Source organism: Lycium ferocissimum, chromosome 3, assembly GCF_029784015.1.
Source record: "Lycium ferocissimum isolate CSIRO_LF1 chromosome 3, AGI_CSIRO_Lferr_CH_V1, whole genome shotgun sequence".
NCBI classification, from domain to species: domain Eukaryota; kingdom Viridiplantae; phylum Streptophyta; class Magnoliopsida; order Solanales; family Solanaceae; genus Lycium; species Lycium ferocissimum.
In genome coordinates, this window is record NC_081344.1 from 68,745,407 (window position 1) to 68,771,585 (window position 26,179).

General features: G+C 33.4%; 3 protein-coding genes across 3 annotated transcripts; 2 read left to right on the forward strand and 1 right to left on the reverse strand.

Moving 5' to 3' along the window:
• Nucleotides 1–7,723: 7,723 nt before the first annotated feature.
• On the forward strand, nucleotides 7,724–10,930 carry LOC132050540 (uncharacterized). The gene is made up of 3 exons (XM_059441832.1): nucleotides 7,724–8,051; nucleotides 9,691–9,929; nucleotides 10,398–10,930. Exons 1-3 carry the CDS (start codon nucleotides 7,848–7,850, stop codon nucleotides 10,588–10,590), a joined length of 636 nt encoding a protein of 211 aa, XP_059297815.1. The 5' UTR covers nucleotides 7,724–7,847; the 3' UTR covers nucleotides 10,591–10,930.
• Nucleotides 10,931–14,522: 3,592 nt separating this feature from the next.
• On the forward strand, nucleotides 14,523–18,136 carry LOC132051215 (uncharacterized). Its single transcript, XM_059442469.1, has 6 exons — nucleotides 14,523–14,806; nucleotides 15,839–16,038; nucleotides 16,652–16,789; nucleotides 16,914–16,994; nucleotides 17,564–17,691; nucleotides 17,864–18,136. Exons 1-6 carry the CDS (start codon nucleotides 14,578–14,580, stop codon nucleotides 17,901–17,903), a joined length of 816 nt encoding a protein of 271 aa, XP_059298452.1. The 5' UTR covers nucleotides 14,523–14,577; the 3' UTR covers nucleotides 17,904–18,136.
• A 424-nt stretch (nucleotides 18,137–18,560) lies between these two features.
• LOC132051216 (F-box/FBD/LRR-repeat protein At1g13570-like) lies at nucleotides 18,561–20,597 on the reverse strand. Its single transcript, XM_059442470.1, has one exon. The coding sequence runs from the start codon at nucleotides 20,425–20,427 to the stop codon at nucleotides 19,723–19,725; it is 705 nt and encodes a 234-aa protein (XP_059298453.1). The 5' UTR covers nucleotides 20,428–20,597; the 3' UTR covers nucleotides 18,561–19,722.
• Nucleotides 20,598–26,179: the final 5,582 nt, after the last annotated feature.

Consider the following 26,179-nt stretch of genomic DNA (forward strand, 5'->3'; position numbering starts at 1 on the left):
AACCATCCTCTAAACAATTGCTGGTAACAGTATTCCAAAGTGTCCTGGAGCTATTTGAAGTCATACGTTTTTCCAACTCGGCAGTAGCTCTTTCCGAGTTTTTGACATGCACCATTTCAGCTCAAATAGGTTCAAAAACATGTACCAAATCTGAGCTGTAAACTTTCAATGTATGACTATAAGTGCCTTGCATCTTCATAACCTTCTTCACAGAGGATGCACCTGTTCTTTGTAAATTGTTTTGAGTGAAACATATCTCTCTTGCCACCAGCCATGTGAAGCATTTAACCTTGCAAGGGGCTTTGTTTCGGAAAAACGCTGGATTTCTGTCCCTTCTATTCGATTTTGTCTGCTTCTGCTTTCAGCCCTTGACATCCTTCAATCACTTGCAAAAATTGGCTCATTACCTCACGTTCAGTCATTACACCTTTCCAAAGGTATGTTCTATCCTTGTGGAGACTAATACACTTCCAACTGTTGCAAAGCTGAAAATCCTGCGAAATGGCTCCTTCAGTGTTCTGTTCCATATCCATCTGTCTTGCCATTTTTGTACCATATCTCTGTTTAATGTGAATGTGCTCTAGGAATTTGCCCGTAAGTTTATGACGAATTATATATGGTCTTCACCTCTTTGTTTGTGCCATATTACATTGTAAACAGAGACTACTGGTGCCTTCTCTCATAATGTCTTTAGTTTTGGGTCTTGTCTGAATTCTTAGAACTTGCCTACATTATTTATAAAGATTATAGAATGTCAAGATTAGTCTTCCTTCTATTGCTTGGATTAGGGATGACTCATATTCGGTGTTCTGCTGCTTCTCCACGTTTGAATTTCATGCGCCAATGTTCAGTTCTCCGGTTCTGAATTTGTCACGGAAACCAATGGCTCGTCTTAGTTACTAGGTTCGCACTTAAATATTTATACATATTTAATAAAATTCCTAACACAAGTACATGGTCTAAGCAAAAGCTACTGGGTTCATCCGAATCCGTAGCTAATACTCTCCCTCCGCCCTTGTAACCTCCGGAAAACTAATTGACCTATTTGTTATATGGTAGGTTCATATATTTGTTTGTTGGCAGTGGAGCAGTTGTTGTATCTTGCTGTGGTTGCACTGGAGTCGTGTATCCTTATCAATTTTACAGTCCTCATGATTAATTATGTATTTGTTTTTTAAGATTCTTTCATCAATATGTTGAAATGATAGACATTATGATGTTGGAGAACTTATGATTTGGATCAATAGGAACATTTTAAGTCAGATCTTGAAATCTTACTTTTATACTATAGCTTCTTATTTTGAAAATTTCCCTGGATGAGTTTTGGATCATTTTGGGCTTAATCCATACTTGGTTACATCTCACATGCCAGGGGTTGATTTACAAGAATGGCCTGGCTGGTCATGAACTTTTGACCTCACTTGCCCTATAGACAAAATTATGCAATAAGTTTTGACTTTTGATTTGGACGGTTTGCTCATGGAGCAAGCAGGGGTCAAACGTTCAAGACCACGTATTTTTGAGGTCATTGGGTGCAATTTCCTGCATGTCTCCGAGGGAGATGGATTGGATTACATTTCCTATTAATTGCCTTTTCAGTTTCTCCTCTTCCAGTGGCGGAGCCAGAAATTTTGGTAAGGTTGTTCAAATATTGACAAGTATATAATTTTTTTCCGATGAATGAGTGCAACAATTTTTTTTAACATCATCACCGCACACTTAAAAATTTATGGTCCATTTGATTTCGCAAGTTATTCTTGATAAATTTCATTGCTAGAAAACTCTTACGGGGATTACAGTTTCAAATGACAACAACAACAAACAACAACATACCCAGTGTACGTAATCCCACAAGTGGAGAACAACAAGGAGCAATCCGAGAATGTTACAAAACGAGAGATAACGACTAATTAATATTCTTTGGAAAAAACGTAAGAACAAAGTTGGATAATTAAAATGTTCACGGCAATTAAAAAAAAAAGAGAACAAAATAAGTGGTTGCTAACATATTATTAGATCTCGTTGACTTCTTTTAACAATACGTCTTCTTCTTTAAAGGAAATAGCAAAAGAAAGAAGAAAGGAGAAATGAGTCCAACGTAACTCCAAATCAACATAGGAATAAACCAAATGCAAATCATCACTCAAATACAAATAAGTTTAGTCGGAACATGGAAGAAAATAAGGATCAAGATTACATTATTTATATGTTTTCTTTTAAAGAAAGAAGATGATCGGCGTTTGACGCAAGCTTTAAGCCGTGATTTTAGGTAAAATTGAACACCCTTTACCTCTAAACTATCTATCTCAATTATTTTAAGGGTGTTCAAAATTTAATTTATATCTAATTAACTATATTATCTAATCCATATACTAGTACCATTTTCAAAATTGTGTGACCACCCTTGGCCATGAGTGGCTCCGCCACTGCCTCTTGCCCTTGTTGCACTACACTCGTTGTCAAAAGTTTGGAATTTTACAAATATTTCTTGATTCTTGATCTTGTAGTCTTTTTGTATTTCCTTTTTGCAACTTTTTGGATCAATCATGAAATGAATCTATCATTATTTGTTGATCCCTTCTTTTAATCTCTTTATCAACTTTCAATCTGGGACATTGGTTACACATCCAAGGGCAACGCATCAACAAGTATATTGTGGGTTCAAGTGAATCCCTTTTGTTGAAAATTACAAAAAGAGGAAACAAACTTTTTTACATAAACCTCAGTCTGGCAACCGTCCGGTTTGATCGGTTCAAACCGGTAACCAGAACCGGTGGAACTGGTTTACTCGTCACGATTAACCGATGATTTATTACCGATCCGAGTTTGCATTTTTGGGACCGGTTAAAATCGGTTAACCAGTCAAATTTTTTTTTAAAAAAAAAAAGTAGCCATTTCATGACTGGGCCAACGGTCCATTTTGCAAAAATGGTTGTTGCCAACGGCTCCAAACTCCCCTTTTGGCCCCCCAACACCCCCCCCCCCCCCCCTCACAAAAAAAAAAAACTTTTTTCTTAACACTTTAACTCATCCCCCACTCCTATATAAACCCTTCTCCATCTCCAATTTTAATCCACACCAATTCACTCTTCTTTTTCTCTCAATTATAGCTACTTTGTAATAATTAGCCACTTTAAATTTCTCTCAATTAAATATTATAAAGTGTTATTTTAGTTTCAATTATTAATTTTGAAATTATAAAAAAAATTGTTAGTGGAGTTGGTGATTTTGCAACAATCCGAAGTAGCTCTAAAGCTTTGGTGGATTTGCAATTCTAATCGCCTTCACTTTGTTGGAAATTAGTCCGGCAATTTAGTACCTTCGTTCCAACCCTATCTTTATTTTTCGCTATTTAATTTACGCAATTTAATTCTAGCAATCTAATTTGTTGCAATTTATTTGAGTGTGATTTAAATTAATTCTATTTAATAATGGAAAAGAGATTAGACGTGGTGCCGGTAGTAGTGGTATTGTAAGGGTGGTTTAATGAGGAAACATTTGTGAACGAAACACCTAATTTAGGTATTGATATTGGTGAAAATAATCCACTTTTAGATCATGGGGTAATGTAACAACATTATACCGACATTTTAATGAAATTGATAATGATGAAACACATGCCCCCAAAAATCCCATAGGAGATACAGGTCCTGCACAATCACATACACAAGATAAACCGCCAAGAACTCGTAAGCCAACCGCTAAAATTTGGCAATTTATGACTAAGGATAAGGAAAGACAAACAGCTACATGTAATTTATGTAGACAAGAATTTATTTTTAGGCAACAAACTAGTAAGGATGGTGGAACGGGTACACTGACGAATTATATGAGAGATAAACATAAGGATGTTTGGGGAGAGCAAACGGGTTCAAATATGGGGGGTATTCAAATGACAATAGACTCACGAACCGGTAAAAATTTTAAGTATGACAAGAAAAAAGTGCGTGTAGAAATAACTAAAATGGTAGCTTTTGATTGTTTGCCATTTTCCTTTCCTTCGGGTTTGGCGTTTATTACTTATATCCAACATTGTTATAGTCCGTTATTTGAGAGTATTCCTAGAAGTACTTGTAGAGCGGATGTTATAGATTTGTATAAAAAATATAGATTTTATTTACGCCATGTATTTAATTCTTTAAATTGTAGTGTTTTTCTTACCGCCGATTTGGGTCTTAGTCTTAACAAGTTAGATTTTTTTGCTATTACATATCATTGGGTTGATGATAATTGGGTGATGCAAAAAAGAATTATAGCTTTTCTATCTCGATGAAGGAAAGGACTTCATGATGAAAAAATTTTAGCGGATTCAATGTCAACTATTATGAAATTTTTTAACATTTATAGAAAAACACTTTGTATTGCTTTAGATAATACTTCTAATAATACAAAGGCGGTTGGTCTTTTAAAAAGGGAATTAAACCCTCCGCTAAAAAATATTTTTCATGTGAGATGTAATTGTCACATTTTAAACTTAATTTTTTAGAGATGGTCTTAACTATTTTGAAGATTCTATTCAAAAAGTTAGAAATGCGATTTTTTTTTTTTTTTTAATGCTAATAGGCATAAATTGAGAGATTTTAAGAATTCTTGTGTGGATAATGGCCTTAGACCTAGGAAAATTCAAGTAGAAGTTGACATTAGGTGGAACCACACTTACATTATGTTACAACAAGCATATGATTATAGGATTCCCATACAACAAGTTCACAACTATTTTATTACGGATAGTGATAATTGGTTAATTATTAGCGATTGGGAAGATGTTAAGGAATGTATTGAACTTTTACAAAAAATTTATAATGCAACTCTTGCTTTTTCTAGATAATTCTATCCCACGATAACCGAAATTTTAGCCTACTTAGCGAAAATATCTAGAGTTTTATATGAGTATAAAGATAAATCCGGGTCAAGCGGCTATTTTTAATATGACAATAAAATTTAAAAGTATTTTTTTTTCCATCCCAACTTTATTTATATTGGGTTCTCTTTTAAATCCTTGTTTTACAATGTCTTATACTAGAGCATTGGTTGGCCAAATTTATAACTATTTAGAAATTGACGAGGAAGTTGAACCATCTTTAAATGAAGCTGAGCTCGCGATTGATGCTGAGTTTAGAAAAGTTTTTAGTCATTATTCTAATTTAGAAAAAAGTGTTACACCCATTGCTCCACGCCCTGCTACTTCTCAAAGTAGCAAAAAGGGTTTAAAGGGTTTGTCGAATTTAAAAGTTTTACATTCACAACCAGCTCCTTCTAACAATGCAAACTTTGATGAATATCACCTTTATTTGATGCAGCCAAATGTGGATATCAAGGAACTAGATGATTTGGAAATCTTAACATGGTGGAAGAGATACAAAGGCGAGTCATCCAAAGATTTCAAGAATGGTTTGAGATATCCTTACGTTCAAATATCAACTGTGGCTTCGAAGAGTGCATTTAGCCAAGGAAGACAACAAATTGGAGACCATAGACACTCATTATCCGGATTTAGCTTACAAGTACTAGTGTGCATTCGCGATTGGATTAGATCGGAGCGACGCAACCAAAACTTAGAAGTGATGGAAGGCGAAGAGGAAGAGATTGAAAATTTGATAGCAAGTGGAATGGACCAAATGGAAGATTTTGAAGATACCTCCATGACCGAATATGACATGGCGGATATTAGCCAAATGATTGACACTTTTTTATTTTATTATTCTACTATTTCTTTGCAACTCATGTATTATTTGCAAGTTAAAAAAAAACTACAACTTGCAAATAAATGTTATCCATAAATGAATAAAATATATGGCTCATTAAGCTTTCTTCTATTTACTTGTGTTCATATTTTTACTTATATCAAGTTAGGAATATACCTAAAATATACTAAGAATATACTTATAATATACATCTACTTAAATTAAAAACTAGAAAGTTATATACTTGAAAAATAACTAAAATATACTTAGAATATAAATATGCTTAAGTTATAAAATAGGAATTTATAAACTTAGAAAAAACTTAAGTTATAAATAACTTAAGTTATAATACATATAACTTAAACATGTATAAGTATATATAGTATACATATAACTTAAACATATATATTTATTTAAGTTATATAAATATATATAATATACATATAACTTAAACATATATAAAACATGTATAAGTATATATAGTATACATATAACTTAAACATATATATTTATTTAAGTTATATAAATATATATAATATACATATAACTTAAACATATATATTTATTTAAGTTATAATACATATAAGTTAAGTTTTTTCTGTTAGTTAAGTTATTTATAAGTTAAGTTTTTTCTAAGTTTGTAAATTTCTATTTTATAACTTAAGTATATTGATATTATAAGTAAATTCTTAATATATTTTAATTATATGTAGTATAACTTAAGCATATAACTTAATATATATATACATATATGCTGTTAGTTAGTAAATATATAAACTTTACTTATAAACTTATATAGCATATATAAATATACCTACAATATACTAATAAATACCGTAATATATATATATACTATACAAAAAATAAAATAAAAAAGTTTTTTTTTTTTTATGGTTTGGACCGTACGGGTTCCGGTTTAAATGTTTGGAACCGGTTAACCGGAATCGGTGGCCGATTCCGATTTTTAGACCGGAAACCGGCCGGTTTACTAACCGGTTACCGGTCCGGTTTGAACCAGTTGCTAGGCTTACATAAACCCTGTTGACATAAGAGAGATTATAGTGGATCGGCAAAGGTATGGTATAGTCACATAAACTGAAACACGAGTATAAAGTATCACTTGAAGCAAATAAACGAAGAATCAATTACACTAATCACTCCTGTAATATCACTCAATTTTAAGCATACGCCCTATATTTTACATCAAAATTTATACGTCTTATACTACAAAGTCTTTATCCCCCATGAGGTATGCTTGTAATTAAGTAGCAAGTATATTAAAATATACTTTCATATTGTTTCATTTATGCCAACTTATTTTTTTTTTAAGTTCACAAAATGAATGACCTCTTTTCTAATTTGAAAACAAATTCACTTTATGAAATGAGTTACAGTTACACAAATATTCAAGACTTATTTTGAATCACAAATTTCAAAAGTCTTCATGCTTTCTTAAATATCGTATCCAGTCAAATGGGTTCACATAAATTGAAACAGAGGGAATAATTTGCTAAAAAAAAAATAATTAAGATTACATAAAAAAATTAAAAATAAATAAATAAAAAAAAATAAAAAAAAAAAAAATATATATATATATATATATATATATATTAATTTTTATTACACCGGAATCTTCTTGTCATGTTGCTGTTCTTTGTCCTCCAACTTTAAAAAAAATTCCGTGTTGAGTTAAAGTACGTCACATAAATCGATGGCATAATACATAAACAGATTATCAAATTTGACTTCAGCTGACAAGTATTTCTTCCAACTTTAAGTGTGCACAAGTAAGCATCTTAACTTGTATAAAGTTGGTCACGTAAACACAAATGTTGATGTGACACATAAATATTAAAAATGTCTAGATGATCATTTTATAAGTTAGAGTGCTCAACTAAAAAAGTGAATACAAATTGAGGATTCTATTAGTGCACATCCAAAATTAAAGAGCATACTTACATATTTATATATTATGCCAGTTATAAACTTTGGTAAGTGGAGGGGTTTAATTAATGAGAGAAAATAAGGGGGTAGGATAAAGGAGTTAAGATAAGGTTGGTGTATTTTTCCCACCTGGCACTATCTATCAAGTCATCTTGTTTCTCTCTCACCCTTACAAAGATAGAGAAAATCAGACACTTAATACACTGATTCTTAGTAACAATGTTAGCTTCAACAGCTCTGAATCTTGGTTCATTGTGCAATTTGCCAACCCATTATTCTCATAAACCTTGTCTGTTTTTACAATCTTCACCATTCTTGGCATCACCTAACAACACTGTTATCAAGCACTGTAATGGCTGGAAATTAAGTAGACCTACTAAGAGGGCTGTTGCTGCTGTTGATTCATCTGCTCCTGCTGAAAAGGTTTTCTTTTCTTGATTCCCTTATATATATATATATATATATATTTGAAAGAATTTACCTTTGTATAATTAGGAATTGAGTTCTCCTGTTCTTTATTGTTACAAAAATGGCTTCTTTTTGGGTTCCATTCATGTCTAAAATTTCTCTGAAAGTTTAGCAGTTATAGGGTGTGTTTGGTATGAAAGGAAATGTTTTCTTCCAAAATAAGTGGGTTTCTTACTTATTTCGTGGTGATCGGTAAGTAAGCAGAAAATATTATATCAAAACCATTTTATGTAATTTAGGCAAACCTATAGGGGTGGGGGTTGGGTGTTTTGGAGGATGGGGAGAACACTATTAATGTAGAATGTATAATTATGTTGCAAGCAAGGATCAAACTCGCAACCTTATGCTTAATGCACTGGAACTTGTTTTCTCACTTCCATTAAGGATGTCATTTTTTTTCATTTTTTAGAAAACTTGTTTTCCTTGAGAAAATGTTTTCCTCCGTACCAAACGCACAAATAGTCTTCGTTTACTCTCAATTTCCCTGCTTGGTGTGCTTGAATGTGAAACTCTCAATTGCGCTAGTGCTTTTTTGCCTACCAAACTCTCTAGCACCCAAGGGTGTGGCCTAGTGGTTAATGAAGTGGGTTGAGAACCATAAGATCTCAGGTTTCTTCCCATTTGTCCAGAGTTACTCGGTACTTGTGTGGTGAGAGATAGCAAGTACCGTTTGGAGTAAGTGGAGGTGCGAGCAAGCTGACCTGGCCACCACAGTTATCAAAAAAGAAGAAGACCAAACTCTCTCGGAACCAATGCAGGCTAAGAACAAAACATATTGGTAGCAAAGGATCCATTAAGGCACTGCCACTAGCTGGAATTAAACTAGTTACCCTTGCAGGGATAAGTGAGAGATTGGTGAAGCCTGTAACTTGCCTTTAAAAGCAAATTAGGTAGTATTGAATGAAATAGAACTAAGAGCTGAATGTTATAGAGGATTCATATGGAAACTCCCTACTGATTTGGGATTGAGCTGTGGCTGACTGTGTTGATTAAGTGATTGCACTAGTTCTTTCTCTGATCAAAAATGAGTTCATTTTTGGTTTGGCAATATGGATATTAGTGCGCTTAGGAGGTCCAAGTGATGGCTTTGAGGAATAGTTCGAAGTTAAAATAGCCATCTATTAGAGGATCAGGATATGTAGTTCCTGTTCTTTCATTAGACCTACTCTCACTTGCTATGAATGTTTATGCTGGTCATCCGTCATAAGTCATTTAAGTAAAAAAGGAAAATACAGAATTTAAGGGCTTTTTTCATTTTTGGTCCGTATTTACGGCCAAAATATATATATCTATACTATGTATATTATATGTATATATAACTATGTATATTTTATATGTGTGTGTGTGTGTATATGTATATATATATATATTATATGTGTGTGTGTGTATATATATATATATACTTACATATATATATATATATATATATATATATTTATACTTTAATAAACAAACCTATACATTTGTTGGCTATTATTTTTTTGAGAGATCCAAAAATGTAATTATCCCAAAATTTGGATTACTTCCTATTTGGCGTCATTTGCTTTAGTTTAGTGTTAGAAATGTTGACGCTGGTATTCTGTTGTATATACAGCAAGAGACGGAAAGGAAGAAGTACTATTTTCTTGTTGCCAATGCCAAATTTATGTTGGATGAAGAGGAGCATTTCCAGGAGCAATTGTTTGAGCGTCGTCGCCTGTATGAAGAGCGCAACAAAGAAACGGATTTCTGGCTTATAGTTGAGCCCAAGTTCTTGGACAAGTTCCCTAATATCACCAAGAGACTCAAGAGACCTGCTGTAGCACTTGTTTCAACGAATGGCCCATGGATCACGTAAGGCGCTGTCATTGTTAAATAATTGGGACACTAATTTTTTTGATAAGCAAGTTATCATCACGTGAAAGAGGTTAAAAATACCCCTATACTATACGAGATATCTTAGTTTTACCATTTGGTAGACTTTAGGGTCGTTCATATCTTTAACGATGGCAAAATCATCTCGTGCTTGCCCTTGACCCTGATGAAACTCCAACCTCAATTATAACGGTAGGTAATTTTAAACCATAGAAAAGTAGAGGAGTAAAAAGTGGTCTTTTCTCCTCAAGTATTTTGATACGTGGAACCACCCAGTCCATGCTGGAGTTCCCGTAAAGACAAGGGCAATTACGAGAAGATTTGCTAGCAGCAAGGGTATGAATGACCCCAAGTTTAAAGATGGTAAATTTAAGATATTTCGTATAGCAGAGGGGTAAAGTTGCACATTCTCTATATATCTCCTGATCTGTTTTTCGAAACTTGCAGGTTCATGAAATTGAGGCTAGACAGAGTTTTACAAGAGAGTTATGAGGCTGACAGTTTAGAAGAAGCTTTGGCATGTACTCCTGTTAATCTTGAGTTTGAAAAGCCTGAAAAATGGACAGCACCATACCCAAAGTATGAGTCCGGGTGGTGGGAGTCTTTCTTGCCCCCTGGATCCCAAACGTCAAAGGTATGATTAGCAGACGTCTTCCACAATTCTGCTATATCATCTATGTTGCTTGAAATAGGTCGAGTGCTTTTTGTTGGTCCGGCATAACAGTTAGTATCAGAAGTTATGTGAAGAGATGGTGGGGGAAACACGATTGTAGTCTGTAGGTGAAGGTGTTTGTAACTCATCTGAAGATTGAGCATTGTACTTAGCACAAAAAAGCAATGTGGCATAAATGTAATAGTTTGGTAATGAACTACGATTATGGTTGGTTAGTTTACATTTTACCTCTATATAGAAAGGTGTTTCCAGTCCACTATTGGCTTTTGCTGATAGTTCTTGATATGAAGTGAGAACTCTTTTCTTGCTGCCTCAGTTATTCTTATGGTTTTGTGTCTCACCGTATTTGTCATAACCAAATGGTTGATTGTTGAGGCTGATCTCAACCAACTATTTTATTAGCCTCAGCCATATTGTTCTTTAGGTTGATCTCAATCCACTACTATACCAGTCTTTGAAGATTACCACATACAATTTTTTTATTTGTAATGGAACTTGTGAGGGTGTGCTTAATATATAAAGAAATATAGTGATATCTAATAATAATCCGACCTTAGCTCAGTTGGTATTTTTACCTTTTTTTACTCATTTTCTGGTCTTCCAATTATTTTTGTGTCACTGGTTTCAATCCCGTAGGTAAACATTTTTTTTTATTTTTTTTTTCGCCCTTTCAAAATTTAGATCTTGTGGACAAAACTTTGCTACAAATCTTAGCCGATCACTAAAAGTTAAGATGAATATATGAATATTTGTCTTGCCACGATTCTTGACGGATTGTCAAGACTTCAATATATTTTGTGTCGTATCATTTAAACAAATTGTTCACAAGTCCTAGCGGATCATTACAAGTTCTCATAGATAGGTGTTGTCAGGAATCTTGGCAGATCAACTCCATGTTTAGCACTTAAATCACGTCCATAGCACTTAACTCACAAACTCTTAACTTCTCGAGAGAAACATCAACTCCATGTTTAGGCTTAATGACAACACCAAGTCTAGGGGAGTGAACATATCTTTTGCAAGACTTTGATGTTCCATTTGCAAATCTCTCTAGATTGAATTCATTCTATTCAAAATCAATAAAACATTTAAAATTAATGGATCTAAAAGATTTTAATACTCAACCCCCCCACCCCCCCCCACCCCCCACACACAAAACACACCACTGGTCCCGAGTATCAGTCGTTGTGGCAATTAAATTTGTTTCAAAATAGTGAACGTTTTAGAAAAACAAGAAATAGTGAATAAGTACTCTTTTTCGTTAAGTAAGTGGAGCAAATATACCCGTGAATCGTGATTAGAAATAGAGCAATTATGCCCTTCGTTTGTTTATTGGCACAAGAATGCCCTTATGGTTAACGAAGTGGAGCACATATGTCTTTCTCCACTAACGAACTTCATCAGACGGATAAAGGTTGGCAGCCTGGTGGATTAAGCTCTCGCTATGTCCGAAATTCGGGAAGGGCCAGACCACAAGAGTCTATATTGTACGCAGCCTTATTCTACGTTTCTGTAAGAGGTTGTTTCCACGAATCGAACCCGTGACCTCCGGATCACATAAAATAATATTTATTTTATTGAGCTGAAAATACATATTGTAGACATTATTAGTGAACTAAATCAAATGGTAATTTCAGTAATAATTTAATACAGTTAGTGAATTAAATTTATATTTCTCCTCTGTCGAATGAGAACTAAGTATTGTTTGTATAATATTTACTTTGTCAACTTAACTTGAGTTGCTTTAAGTCGATGAAAAAAGATTTCTGATGATAATCGTGGAAAAGAATATTTTGGATTATGTGAAGATTCAGATCACATTAATAAATATCCCTTAAAGAAAACCATCCAGATCCAATTTACTTTCTCCAAGAAAAAATTGATTTAAATATTCGTTTTTTTTTTTTTAAAGAAAAATGCCAGGCCCTATTGACTTTCTTCTAAAACTGGGGTGTTCACGTGTTGCACGAGGGTTATAAATAAAACAGTTCTTATTTGATAGGTTAGACTAAGCTTTTAAATTATGATTAAACTAAACTTTCTAAATCTGATTATTTGAAATTGGCTTTTGTCAAAATGAATTTTTAGAGATACATTTTAGCAGAGTTTGTGTTTAATCAAATAACTAAAAAAAAGTTTTGTTAGAATTTGTAAAATGATTTGTGTTTGATCAATCTTATTTTTGGGTAGAAAATAAAATAAAATGGTCACTTATGTTTGGGGTAGGTTCAAAGTATTCCTTTAAACATATTCCTAAGTAATTTTGATTCTTTAAATTTAACAAAAGTAAGAAATTTTGGTCTCTGACAAATATTTAATAAACTTTGTTTATTGGATTTGACAGGCACTGTGAAAAAAGAACTAGTGTAAACTTGATGCAGATGTAATTTTTGTAGTTGCTATTTTTGATCTCGTTTGGTGAAGTTTTTTAGTGCAACTTATGCTATTTTAGCTTCTAGTGCAGTTTTTAGAATTTGATATATCTTTTCTAGTTTTTCTGGTTCAATCTTTTTTGGGACAGTTCTCTTCAAATCTAAAAGATAGAATTTGTTAAAATATTTTACGGAAAATTAAAAGTATTCATTTTTGATAAATTTAAAGAAAAACTATTCAAGAATATATTTAAAATATTACTTTAAATTTATTAAAAAAAGTTATTTTTTATTATTTTTACTATTTTTTTAGTGTTAAATTACGAAAAACGCCAAATCTTCGTGGGTGAAGTGAACCAACTAATTCTTACCTAAAAACAACTCCGAATTAAAGAGAAAGGTGACAATTCCAACTACCAAATCCAAACTTTATCCACTATTTTTGGGATAAGTGGATTTTGGAAGAAATAAAAAAACAATATATCAACCTATAGTAATTGAAGAAGTTATGAAAGAATATTATAAATAAATAAAATAAAAAATGAAAGCATGAGGTAGGGGACAAAAGTATATTAATTATATGCACGTAAGCCATATGTTATGAACAAAACCAACGTGTCTCTTCCTCTTTGGTGCTGCTACGTCAACTTGAGTCACTATTACTATCACTTCCCATCTTTATTTAAGTTTAAGAGGTTTAATTGTATCAATGCAAATGGTTGTTAATTACTTGTATTTGTCAGCAGAAAGAATAATTAAGTTTAAGAGGTTTAATTTTTATATTGTGATAATTCATAATGATTTGGCAAATTTTACCATGGGTATCATCCTACCATAATCTTTATTTTGGTTTGAACTAGGGACGTTATAATATGAACAAGCACACGAACCACTTCAAAATTTTAGGTAGATATTTTCTCGATTCCAAAATAAATGAATTTTTTGGGGGTGTGGCACAACCATTAACAAATCTAACTAATGATATTAATTAAAGTGTTATTTGACTAAATTACCTTATAGCTTTTCCCAAATTTTTCTTAAAAGTTGAAATAATGAGAGCCGGGATTTTTTTTTTTTTTTAAAAAAGGTTAACTTTATAAAAATTTAATTAATAACCTTTTAATCTTTGAAAAAATCACTTATATTGCACACAAAAAAGCTCAAAAAATTCATTTATGTTAGAATGGGGGAAGTAGTAATCTTTTTGCTACTATCAGGTGCAGAACTAGCTCACACAAACAAAGTTAAGCCCAAGTTTACTGCTATAATTTTTGTTGAAAATTATATTATATAAATAAAACAATTTTTTATATAAATATAATATATTATTTCCTTAAGTTGTTCAATTAAATATTTATCTTATTTTCTATTTTAAATCCTTCAAATGAAAATTTTTGGCTGTGTCATGGGCTAATTTTAAATCTTGATCTCCCACACTTCTCAATTAAAACACTACCAAATAGTCAAATACCAACCCCCATCTAAAACAAACTTTATTTATACATACATTTATAAAGTCTCTTTGTACTAATATTGATTATTAGAGAAGAAGACAAAGAAAGAAGGAGCAGAGAGAGAAGAGATGGGTCAGAAGGGAGTTCAAAAGCCATTACAGAAACTGTTTTCATGGGTTAGAAAGCAGTCTAACAAAGTCAAGACTTTCTTGGGTGTCTTCACTGTCCTGACTTTACTGGTCACTCTCAAACTACTCATCCATGAACACAACCACTTCTTTGTTTTAGCTGAATTTGCCCATTTTGTTGGCATCTTGGTCTTGATTTACAAGTTGACCACACACAAGACTTGCTCTGGTACTAATTATTATATATACTTGTTATAATACATTAATTTGTCCCTTTTGTTAATATCTTTGTTCTGATAATTATTTTTTTGTATAGAGGTGTCAAATTTTGAGAAAGGCTTTTTTTAGAGGAAAAAATGAAAGTAGAAATTGTGTCAAAGGAATATTACAAAAAAAATATTGTGTAGCAATCAAGATACCTTTCTGACTTGCAGTTTAAAACTTCAAAGATCATCCAAGAGAGAACTTCATAGATCATCCAAGAGAGCAACGGTCAATGAAGTGGATTGAGAATCTTAGGTCCAAAAATAATTGATGATTTATTCCTATTTGTCCAAGCGTTAATGGACGAAGTTACTTGATACCTCTGCATGTGGGAGGTAGTAGGTACTCTGTAGAATGAGTTGAGCTGAATCCAATTTCGTCAGGACGACACAATTATTTACAAGGAAGAATAACAGCTGTACTTTTGTAGTTGAAAACTTGAAATCTATTGCAATAGCCAACAATTTGCTGCAGCAAGAAAAAGGGCCAAGGCCAAGCAAATAGAATTGGCATTCTGGTGCATATTTGCTTGCAAAGTGTTTCCACAACTAGATTCCAAAAGGTTCTAAATAATTGGAAGTTATGAGCCTTAATTTTTGTCTATGTGTGTGTGTGTGTGTACAACTGAATACTGGAAGTGCCTGAATATCTCATAACTCGTATGCCACTTTTTTGTTTTTTTTTTTTTTCAACTCACAAATCATTAGATAATTTATTCATTCGTCAACGTTTTGCAAATTGATTTAAGTTATATACACGGGCAGTATAATGGTTTTCTTATATTGTTTGTGTAATTTAACTTGTGAGAGCAGGTTATTTACGATTTCATTAATGCTATTAAATAGTTACTTGCATTTATCTTTAAAGTGACTTGATTGTGTAAATATATTTTACACTGTCAGTGTGTACAACGTAAACTCTTTGCAAATAAGGTTCAACTTTCTCTTTCAACATTCTTCTAACATCTCTCTGTTGATGCTGCTGCTGCTATGCTTAGGCCTTTCATTGAAGACTCAACAGCTGACTGCAACATTTTTATCTGTACGACTATTTTGTAGCCTTCAAATTGAAGGAGATATCCATACTATACTAGACCTTGTCACTCTTGTCGCAACATTCTGGCTTATATTTATGATGAAGTACAAGTTGAAGTCATCCTACATGGCAGATTTGGATAACATGAAGAAATATATTGTGGTAAGTTGTTGATACCTTCCACCCTTGGGCTTTTTTCTCTTATGATTTTTGTTGAAATAGAACTCATGTTTTCTGTTGACCCCTTTATTGATTCTAAACTTATTAGCAACACCACAAACATAGTAAATTTGGGAGCAGGGGCAGAGCTACTTAGCCCGGAGGGTCTTAGTTACTGTGTAAATAGGGTAAAAAACAAAAAAAAATTCATGTAGTGTAAATTGTTGAATCACATTGACAAAGCGAAGCTTCTAGTATAGTCGTAAAAGAGGCACACAAATTGCCTTAGATTTCAAGTTCAAATCTTGAATGATCTTTATCGTTGCACTAGAAGTTTCTCTTATGTCAAAAGGATTCAATAATTTATGTATACACAGGAAGAAGAATAGTTTTTACCCTATTTGCACAGTATAATTTTTCGACCGGTGGGATTCAATTGAGCCTCTTCATTACAAGTAGCTCCGCCCCTGATCCTCCTGACTGTCTTGGTCACGATAACTTTATTCTAGCTGAAGCAAGATAGTTGTCAAGTACCCATTGTAAGTGATTTATGTGCAAGTAAAATTGCTTCATGAGTAATGACATTGCTTTCTGGATCATGCTATTCTCTCTACAGATAGTACCTTCTTTGGCGATAGCCTTCTTTATCCATCCTCGGACAAATAATCTTATTATTAGTATACTTTGGGCTTTTGCTGTATATATAGAAGGCATCTCAGTGCTGCCTCAGCTTCGTTTGATGCAGAATGTCAAGGTACATATACATCTGTTCTGTCCCCCACATGAATTAGAAAAGAAAAGAAAAAAAGTTTGAATTCATGTGTTCTTAATTTTTGCTGAATGAAGTACCAATAGTGTTTCCCATTCTTGTATTTCAGATTATTGAGCCATTCACACCTCATTATGTGTTTGCGTTGGGCGTTTCAAGATTCTTCAGCTGTGCTCATTGGATCATTAAGGTTAGTTTTGGAGTATTATCTTGTACTTATAACTTTTGACCTAAATACAACAAATTGTGCAAATTTTACCTCCCCCGAACCTTAATTTCTTCCCTCGAGATTGGATTCCAAACTTATTGCTGAAAAAAGGGTTGCATAAACGGCTCACAATGTTGGAGTAAGTCGAAGTCCTATAACTAGCTAGGGGCGGCAGTAGCTGCACTCACTGTTTTCGAAAACAATAATATGTGTATATATATGTATATTGTAAATGTGCATGTGTTTGTACGTGTGTGTGAACAAAAGTTCTACAATGAACACTTTATTCGCACCAATTGTCGCAAGTAATGAGTTCAATGACACTTCATATCCATTGATTAAAAGTTCCGGATTCAACTCTATTTTTACACTTTCCCATGTTAGAGTGAGTCGAAACCCTATAACCAGAGGCGGATGCAATTGCACTCACTGCTTTTGTGAGATGTGTGTATGAACAAAATTCTAAAATATGTAACAAAATTCATAACTATAGACTTAAAATAATTCAGAATTCGTCAATACTTATAGTCTCTGAGTGTATTCATATGCAGGTCTATGATACAGCAGGTTCATATCTGTCTTTGGGTGGAGGAGGCTTCTTGTGGATACCAATGATCATTTTGGCAGAAATTGTTCAAACATTCGTTTTGGCAGATTTCTGTTATTATTATGTAAAGAGGTGAGTCTTGTAAATCCTTATAATTCCACAAGGATTTAATTTATATGCACTGTCAGTGCAATTTCTTTTACGCTATTATCAGTAGTTATCTTTTGGGTGACGTGATAGTTATTGTCAGTATATACAAGTTAAACTCGTCTCACAAATATCTCTTTCTTTCTTTGATTTGCAGTGTAATGCAAGGTCAAATGATGGTTCGCCTGCCAGCATAGGTGTTGAACTCTAATGACTGCATTTTAATTAGAGACTATAACATATGTTGGTGCTTGTAATGTGCTATAAACTTTGAGTTTTTACTAATCAAGCTCTCCTTTTTATGTTATCTTCTTGTTAATAAATAAAATATTAGTGATATTATGGCAGTGTCTCATTAAGTTACTCTGGTGGAAGTACTGATTTATTGTGCATGGAATAAGGATATCAGATGTGAGAAGTCTTAAATGTGGTTAAAACTAAAATTCCACATATGATCATTGAACATATTTCATTTTAGTAGTATATTACTAAATTATTTTTATTACGTTAGAGTAATTGAACTTTAATTACACAATATAACAATAACATCACAAAATGGATATCCACTATAGCAGTATAGTCTCCTTAGTGGGTAATTTTGTTGTTATACTGGATAAAATTTAGTGACTTTATTGTTATAGAGGGTAAAATTCAATTACCTTAATGTGATCAAAAAGAATTTTATGACTTTATTGTTATAGTTATTACTGCTTGGTCGGAAAATTATGCTAATTATATACATTAATTATGCGAAAAATAAGAAAATAATGTATACAAATCGACATTAGTACATTGTGCAATTTCTAGTCCAACCAGTTAAAAGGATTGAAAGGACAACGTAACTGCTATGAAAACAGAATAAACTGCATAAGATAGGAGATTAAATGAATAACACATCTTATACCATATTTTGTATTTTCTTTTTAAAACTTGCATATGTGCTAGCTAGTGGACAAACTATAAAATTCATACCAGTATCAGATCTCCATGGCCGAGAAGAAGTGCTTCAAGCTTGCCATAAACAAGGAACTGCCATAAAATTCATGTGTATGTCTTTTCTTTATAACCGAAAATCCTCGAGGGCGCATTGTTTGAAATTCGGTGGATAATGAACCCACACATCAACCCTTCTACACTTAAATACCAAGGTTTTCTCTCCAGCAAGATTTGAACCCGTTACATTTACCTAATCCACACATCGCACATTGGGCTCGGGGAAATTCTTCATGCCCATGTCACATTCCATAAATTATTCATGAGCAGGCACTAAATGTAAAAAAAAAACCTTAACATGTAATGACAATGTTATTACGGAACAAACTAATCAAAACATCCAGAAAGGAAAACCATTGTTGTACTATTACATCAGCATTTGTTTCTATCTATTCAATTTTTACCTTCCAAAACATTTCATCCAAAGATCATGATGATCTCATTAAAGGCTCTTTGTGTAGACTACTTTTGCTTTAGGTGATGCACGCCAAAGTGTTAATATCTCAGCGAATGCATTTAATCTTGTGTCAAGAGGTTCATCATATAGAAGCCATGTATCAATTACCATTCTCACCAACATTGGAGACCTGGCTAACAAAAGGTTGATAAGTTGCATGTCAGTCGTTGTTCCTGTAACGCGGTCTAGCTTAACTTTCTTGAGGCACACCTAAGAAACGCTCGAGTTCAAGAGATTCTACCATAGAACCATCATCTTCATCATCATTGTAAACCTAAGAGAGATAACAAGAAGTCAACTCTCAGATAATTTAGGATTTAAGAAGTTTGAAAAAATCCATTAAATAAGAAAGAGAAAGGGGTCAAACCGCAATTTCGAGATATTCTAAATATGAGAAGCTTCTTATCAAGCACAGGGCACATGAGAGCTGATATGATTCCACCAGATAAACCACAGGCAGGTAAAAACGTTTGACACTGTTAATATCAAAAGGAAGCCTTGTTGCTACGACGTCATGTGGTTCATGTTTCATCGAGGAAATAATAAATACCAAAATTCAAGATGAGTCAGCCCAAAAGAAGTCCAATTGCATAACAATGAAGTAATGAAACAACAACTACCACAGAAAACTCGCAGGTCATGTGCAGGTGCTCGAGAGCAGAACAAGACTCGAAAAACTCTGCAAAACCAAAATAATAGTCTGCCACCATAAAACTGTCATCACATATCAGAGATGCTTTAGCCAGACAAGGGACATTCTTTAGACAGATAGAACTTATACTGCCCTTGAAATCAAATGATCTCAGCATGGGGGCATTAATTTCAATTGTGGCTAGAATTTCTGTGTTTTTCAGCACCAGCTGCTCAAGCAACGGGCATTTAGATATTAAACTTTCAAGCAATTCAGAAGAAATTGTGACTTTACATAGTTCCAGGCTAATTAACATATCAAATTCTTTAAAGAATGATGGAGGATGTAGGAAGCAATCATGAAGAGTTAGATGCCTCAGCTGCAAACATGTGAAAAGTGAAAAAGTAATTTTGTATGGCTTATTCGATGGAAAGCGAAGAACAAGATGTTGGATGTCATTCATAGTGAGAAAATATATGAAGTCGTCAATCTTAGGACAGCTAATTTCCAGAGAATGAATGTCGAGGGTAAACTTAGTAATAGGTCCTTCATGATGGGTCAAAAGCTGGTTGATAATATTCGTAAATTTGACCTCCGGTGATTCCTCATCCCATTCATTAAGCGCAAACTCCGTACGCATACATCAATTATACCTCCACTTCTTCGATAAGATGCTTGTCCTCACAGCATCGTCACAAGGCAAACACATCAGAATGAGATCGATTAGATTATCAGGAAGATTGCTAAGAAAGTCAGGAGGCAAACTTCCACGATGCTTTCTTCCTTCAGGAGGCATCATATAAAAATAAACACCGAGAACCTGAGAAATAAGCAATAATACAAAGTAAGGGATCTCCAAACTATCTGAACACAACTGACTATCTGGAACTGTCACTCACATTCTCAAATCAACATTAGAACGAAAGAATCACTTAAAACCGTAATCCCCAAGAACCTGTAGAAAATGGATAATAATATAAAACGAAGTAAAGAATCTCAAAACTATCTGGACAGATCATCTATTAACAAATGTCAAATCAACATAAGAAAACAAAAAGAGTGCATTCTAGTTGAAATTAGTAAACTCTTTCCTCTTAATATCTATGTTATACGGATATTTTAATTTTCCTTGAGATACCCATATTGAACGTGTATGATATCAGAATGGGTATTTCGTGCTGACTCTTAAAAATACACTAAAGAAAAATAAAAACTTGCCATACCCACACTGGATACTTCCACACAGTCCTAATGGATGCAACAGTAAACAAATCTATTTAACATATAGCTAATATCCAGTGTCAAAATAACATTACAACAACAACAACAACAACAAGAAGCCAGTGTCAAAGGTAGGGCGGCTGTTTCCGAGTGTCAAAATAACATTGCTAATGTATATTAATTGCATTTTTACAGCAAGAAAATCTTCCATCAGTACTTCTTAACAACATATGTTGACGCGAGCGCAATAGTTATTAAGTGAGGTGTAGGAATTCATCACCTTACAATGATGCATGAGCTGGCAAAAATAACTAGCTAAAGTATTAGTTAGCTAAGAATAGTAGATTCGCATAAGTGATAGCAATATATTAGGCCACATATATACGCCCTTGTATTACGCCTTAGTATGAAAAAAGAAAAAAAAATCTCCTTTTCCCCTTCTTCTCTAATCTCTCTACTACCCTGTTGCCTCTTCTTCTTCTTCCTTGAGTTCTCTCCAAGAGTGGCAAACGGGCAGGTCGAAAACTGGTTAAACATAAACGGATAAAATATCCGACCTGCCCATATTTAACACGGATAAAAAATAGGTTAGCCTTTTACTGACTGCTTTGATTTGCGTTTCTCTGAGCCAAGGGTCTGTCGGAAACAACATCTCTACCTGCCAAGGTAGGGGTAAGGTCTGCGTACACTTTATCCTCCCTAGACCCCACTTGTGGGATTACATTGGGTATGTTGTAGTTGTATAAAAATGGGTTAGCCGACGATAATATGGATATAACAAGTGAGAACACAAACTAAAAGCCAAAATAAGCTTAAACTCCTAGAAAGCATGAACTCATGAAAAATAACAAGCAGATAAATGCATATTGTTAATGTGGATGTCCATACAATACTATCCATTTGAATATCCATTTTTAGTGGATAATATCCATATTTGATCCATTTTTAAATGGGTCGGATTGGATGGTTACCTTTTTTTTTTTTTAAACCACATTATCTGTTTGGTCTTTTTAACTCATAAAAATAAGCTTAGAATCTGTTTTGACACATTTCATTAGATTTTAACATCAAATTAGTAGATTGCAAACGCTAAAGTGAACATATATAACTGAAGCATAGATCAATTGCAACTGCTACTTTTTTGTAAACATACCCGAAATGTCAAATTGGATTCTTCAAGTCTTCAATTTCAATTTAGGCATTTCATTACTCAGAGCCCAAAGTGAAAGAAATTTTATTTGGAGGGAAAATGTGCAATTTTACCCTCAACTATTTGAAATAGATAACTTTTGCCCTTCATTTTGTTTTTGGTACAAAAATCTCGAATACTTGTCACGTTTTACTTCTCATGAATCAAATTATTTGAATTTTGACCAATTTTTTATGATGTATTTTCTCACTGTATTACTATAAGAAGCATCGCAACTTATACTAGTATTTTTTCGTGTAGTGTTTGAATATCTAAATTTTAATTTTAAACTATTAAATTAATTTAATCAATTTAGCTTAGAAATGAATCTCGAGAAGCGAAAAGTGACAACTATTTTAGGACAGAGGGAATAGTTCAAAAATGGCTTCCCAATGTAGCTCTAGCTCATATGAAAAAGGACTAGTTTTGCACTGGCTTATTCAAAATGAAACAATCTTATCATCGTCAGTTGGTCAAACAGTATCAATCTTGACAATGGATAGTTGATCGTTGACTCTTGGAATCTCTCCAATCGAAGAGGAGCTTGCAATTGTAACATTTTCTCTTGATGAATGTAGAGTGAACAACTCATTTTTCATGTCATTCAGCTAAAGGAAACCCAATTTGATTCTTTAATTTAAGTAAAAAATTATAGTTTTTTATTTTTTATTTTAAACATCTAATGTTCGAAATCCACCAATTTAATTAATCTAGATGCGTATCCAACTCCAGTTGATTGTGTAAACCATAAAGATATCTAAAGGATTTAATGACATGGAGAATTTGAGATATATCTACTATATAGCCGAGGATATGTTTGTTAGAAACTTGCATGATATACATCAAGATCTTTCTAACTTACCTGTTTTCAAAAAAAATATACATCAATATCCTTTTAACTACTTTCTAATGTTGTTGTTTTCATTGAGACATTATATCTTGCTAACTAACCTAGTCATATAACAACAATCGACTCTTGTACATTTTGGATATTGGGTCGTGGGTCGCTCCGTATGGACTGACCCAATCCTTTAGAAGGGATAGAAATAGAAGATTAAAGAAAAATAACTTCTTGCAGAGAAGTTAACTGCCCATATCATTATTTAATACTGCAAAATAAGTTTTTTAAGGGTAACTGGTTCCTTCTTCTCTTTTTCCTTCCGTAGAAAAAGTAGTTCCCTACTCTTGCACTTTAACAGAGAAAACCTTCTCTTTTTCTTCCAACAATACACACAAAAGAAGAAAGACATTTAGTTTGTGGATTATAACTTTGTTTCCTAGAGATTCAAAGTTCGACTATGGGCTAATTTTTGGTGGTGAGTTCAATGATCTTCCGCTGCGCTAAAAGGTACGCATTGTTGTTCTCACCCCACGATTTATTCTAATAATGGCATCAGAGCCGCCATTATGTGTGTTCGTTATTTTGAATACACAGTTGTGAAACTCTTTCTTGGGTTGTTCTTAAAATTGTCACAAACTATTTTTGTTGCTTTGGCGTGAAATTAATTCTGGAAGTGAATGAATTTGTTATCTGGTGCATGCCGGAATTTTTTTTATTTTTTGAGATTGATATAAGGGTTTGATATTTTGGCGTGAAAGCTCGTCTGTCCGTCAAAACCCGTATGCGGTCACAATGAGTTGAACATTTAAAAAAAAAGAAAAAAAAAAAGGCAACAGCCCTTTGAGAATTGTCTTTAAAAGGGGGGGAATTTTTTATTTTTTTATGAAAGTCCCGAGTAATAAACTAGAGAAAAGACATCATTTTCCCCCTAAATTTGGTTGCACAACTCATTTTAGCAATTTAACTTAACGGACGTATATTTACCCCCCCAAACAACTTTGAAGTTAATTAAATACCACCTTATACGTGCAATACCAGTTTCATGGTTGGAAGGTGCTATACACGCGCGCCACATAAGCACCACCTCAACGACACGTCATTAACATGTCAAATAGTCTCTCTTTTCTCTTTCTTTTCCTCCTCCTCCTACTTTCTCTCTCTCTTTCTCTCTTTTCTTTTCTTTTTCTTTCTCCACCTTTCTTCTTCCATCAACAACAATGGCTATCTTTCTTCTTCAACCCCTACCTCTTTCTCCACCATTACTACTGATTTTTCTGCAACTTACCCCTCCCAATTCCTAAATCTTGTTTCATTTTTATATGATAAATTGAAAACTCATTCTCCATCTGAACCGCTTGTAATTTCTTTAAAATCCCATCACCGAATTTCCCTTTTTCAATCTTCCCAAATAGCTCTGTAACCACACTTTCTGATTCACCTTCACCAAACTAAACCTGGGTTCCTTTTTTGCTTCTTAACAAAATTTCCAACACTTTTCCCACTCCTTCACTCTTTTGAAAATTACCAAATTGCCCTCCCCCTCCCACAACTCCCTGCAATTTCGAATTCAATATTCAGCCATGGAAAGTGAGAAAGTTGAAGCTACTATTGAATATGGAGGGAGGATTAATTTAATTTTCTTGACCTTTTAAATTCACCCATTTGGGAAGAACTATTCGGATGGGCTATGGCAATGAACATACAAATAAAGAAAGAGAAAAGAAAGTAAGAGAAAGGAAGAAAAGGAAAAAAAAAACGGATAATGAAAGAGAAATGTTGAAATTGAAAGAAAATATTAAGAAAATTAGTTAAATAAGTAAAGTTGTATGCCATCCAATTAGAAGATGACATGTGTATAGCTTGTATCAGTTTTTGTGTTTTTTTTCCCTCTTCACGTGCTTGTAGGAAGTCTTTTGCCACGTCATTTTTAGGGGATAATTAAATTCAACTCACATAAGAATAGGAGGGTAAATAAATGTCCGTTAAATTGCTAAAATGAGTTGTGCGGCCAAGTTTAGGGGGGAAATGATGTCTCTTCTCAATGAACTACTCCAGGAGAATTCCATATCGATTTTTCCTTTGTTACCATTTCGTTGGCATTCTCAAATTGTAACACTTGTCAACCTCTTCATGGCTTAAGCCATGTGACTATCACAACCTTCTTTAAGAGGTTAAATGCACTTGGTGACAAACTTTAGTCATTTTCATATGATGTCAAATTATAAGGCTTTGATTGCAATAATTATGTTGCAGTATCTTTTTTACCAAGTAATATTTGACATTGAAAAGGAACAAATGAAGGAGGTGAACAAAATTATATTGAAATAATCTATTACTATGTAGAGTTTCTTTTATAACTCTAAAGTCGCCAATTTTTATGCAATTAAGGTGGCAAAATCTTGAATTCATTCTTCACTTAAGTTCTGCCTATACTGTTAATGTCTGTTATGTCTAGATTTGACTACAATAGCCGCAAAGGAATATTTATATTTAGACAATTTGTTGTTTGTTAAGTGATCAAGAAATTCAGTCGAGTTTTAATCCTTCTGCTGATACTTTTCTATGAGTTCTTGTATCGTCACAATGAATGGTTATAAAGATCGTTCTAATAGTTTCCTTGATCCCGTTTCTCAAATTTATAGAGAGGAGTGAACTCAAAGTTCTCCAAATGGGGTGGTACAAAAATAGAGTAAAGGAACAACATAGAAGAGTGTGTTGTCATAGAACTATTATCAGTAATGATTTCAATTTTAAAACCTCAGGCTTAATATTCCGAGGGTAGTACAAAGAATCTTTAGGGATAAAGAGCTTGGTGAAGGAAGGAGGGGAGGAGAAACACAAGGTTTTAATAATTTGAGAATGGACCCTAAGTATGGTGATAAATTGAATATTGGGTCATTTTGTCCATATTGAGGGATTCTCTCCTAGAGTATTGGGGGTAAAGAATTGGATATAATTTATCGTGAATATGATCCAAATTAGTCCCTTTGGGTATATACTATGTCGCTTGAAGCCAAGTGGGAGGAGAAAAAGGACATAGAACCTAAGCTTAAAAGTCTTGGATTCTAAAGACAGGTCCTACACCTCGTTTTATCTACCTTCTCCTATAGACAAGCTAGCTAAGACTTTTGCTGAAAGAGT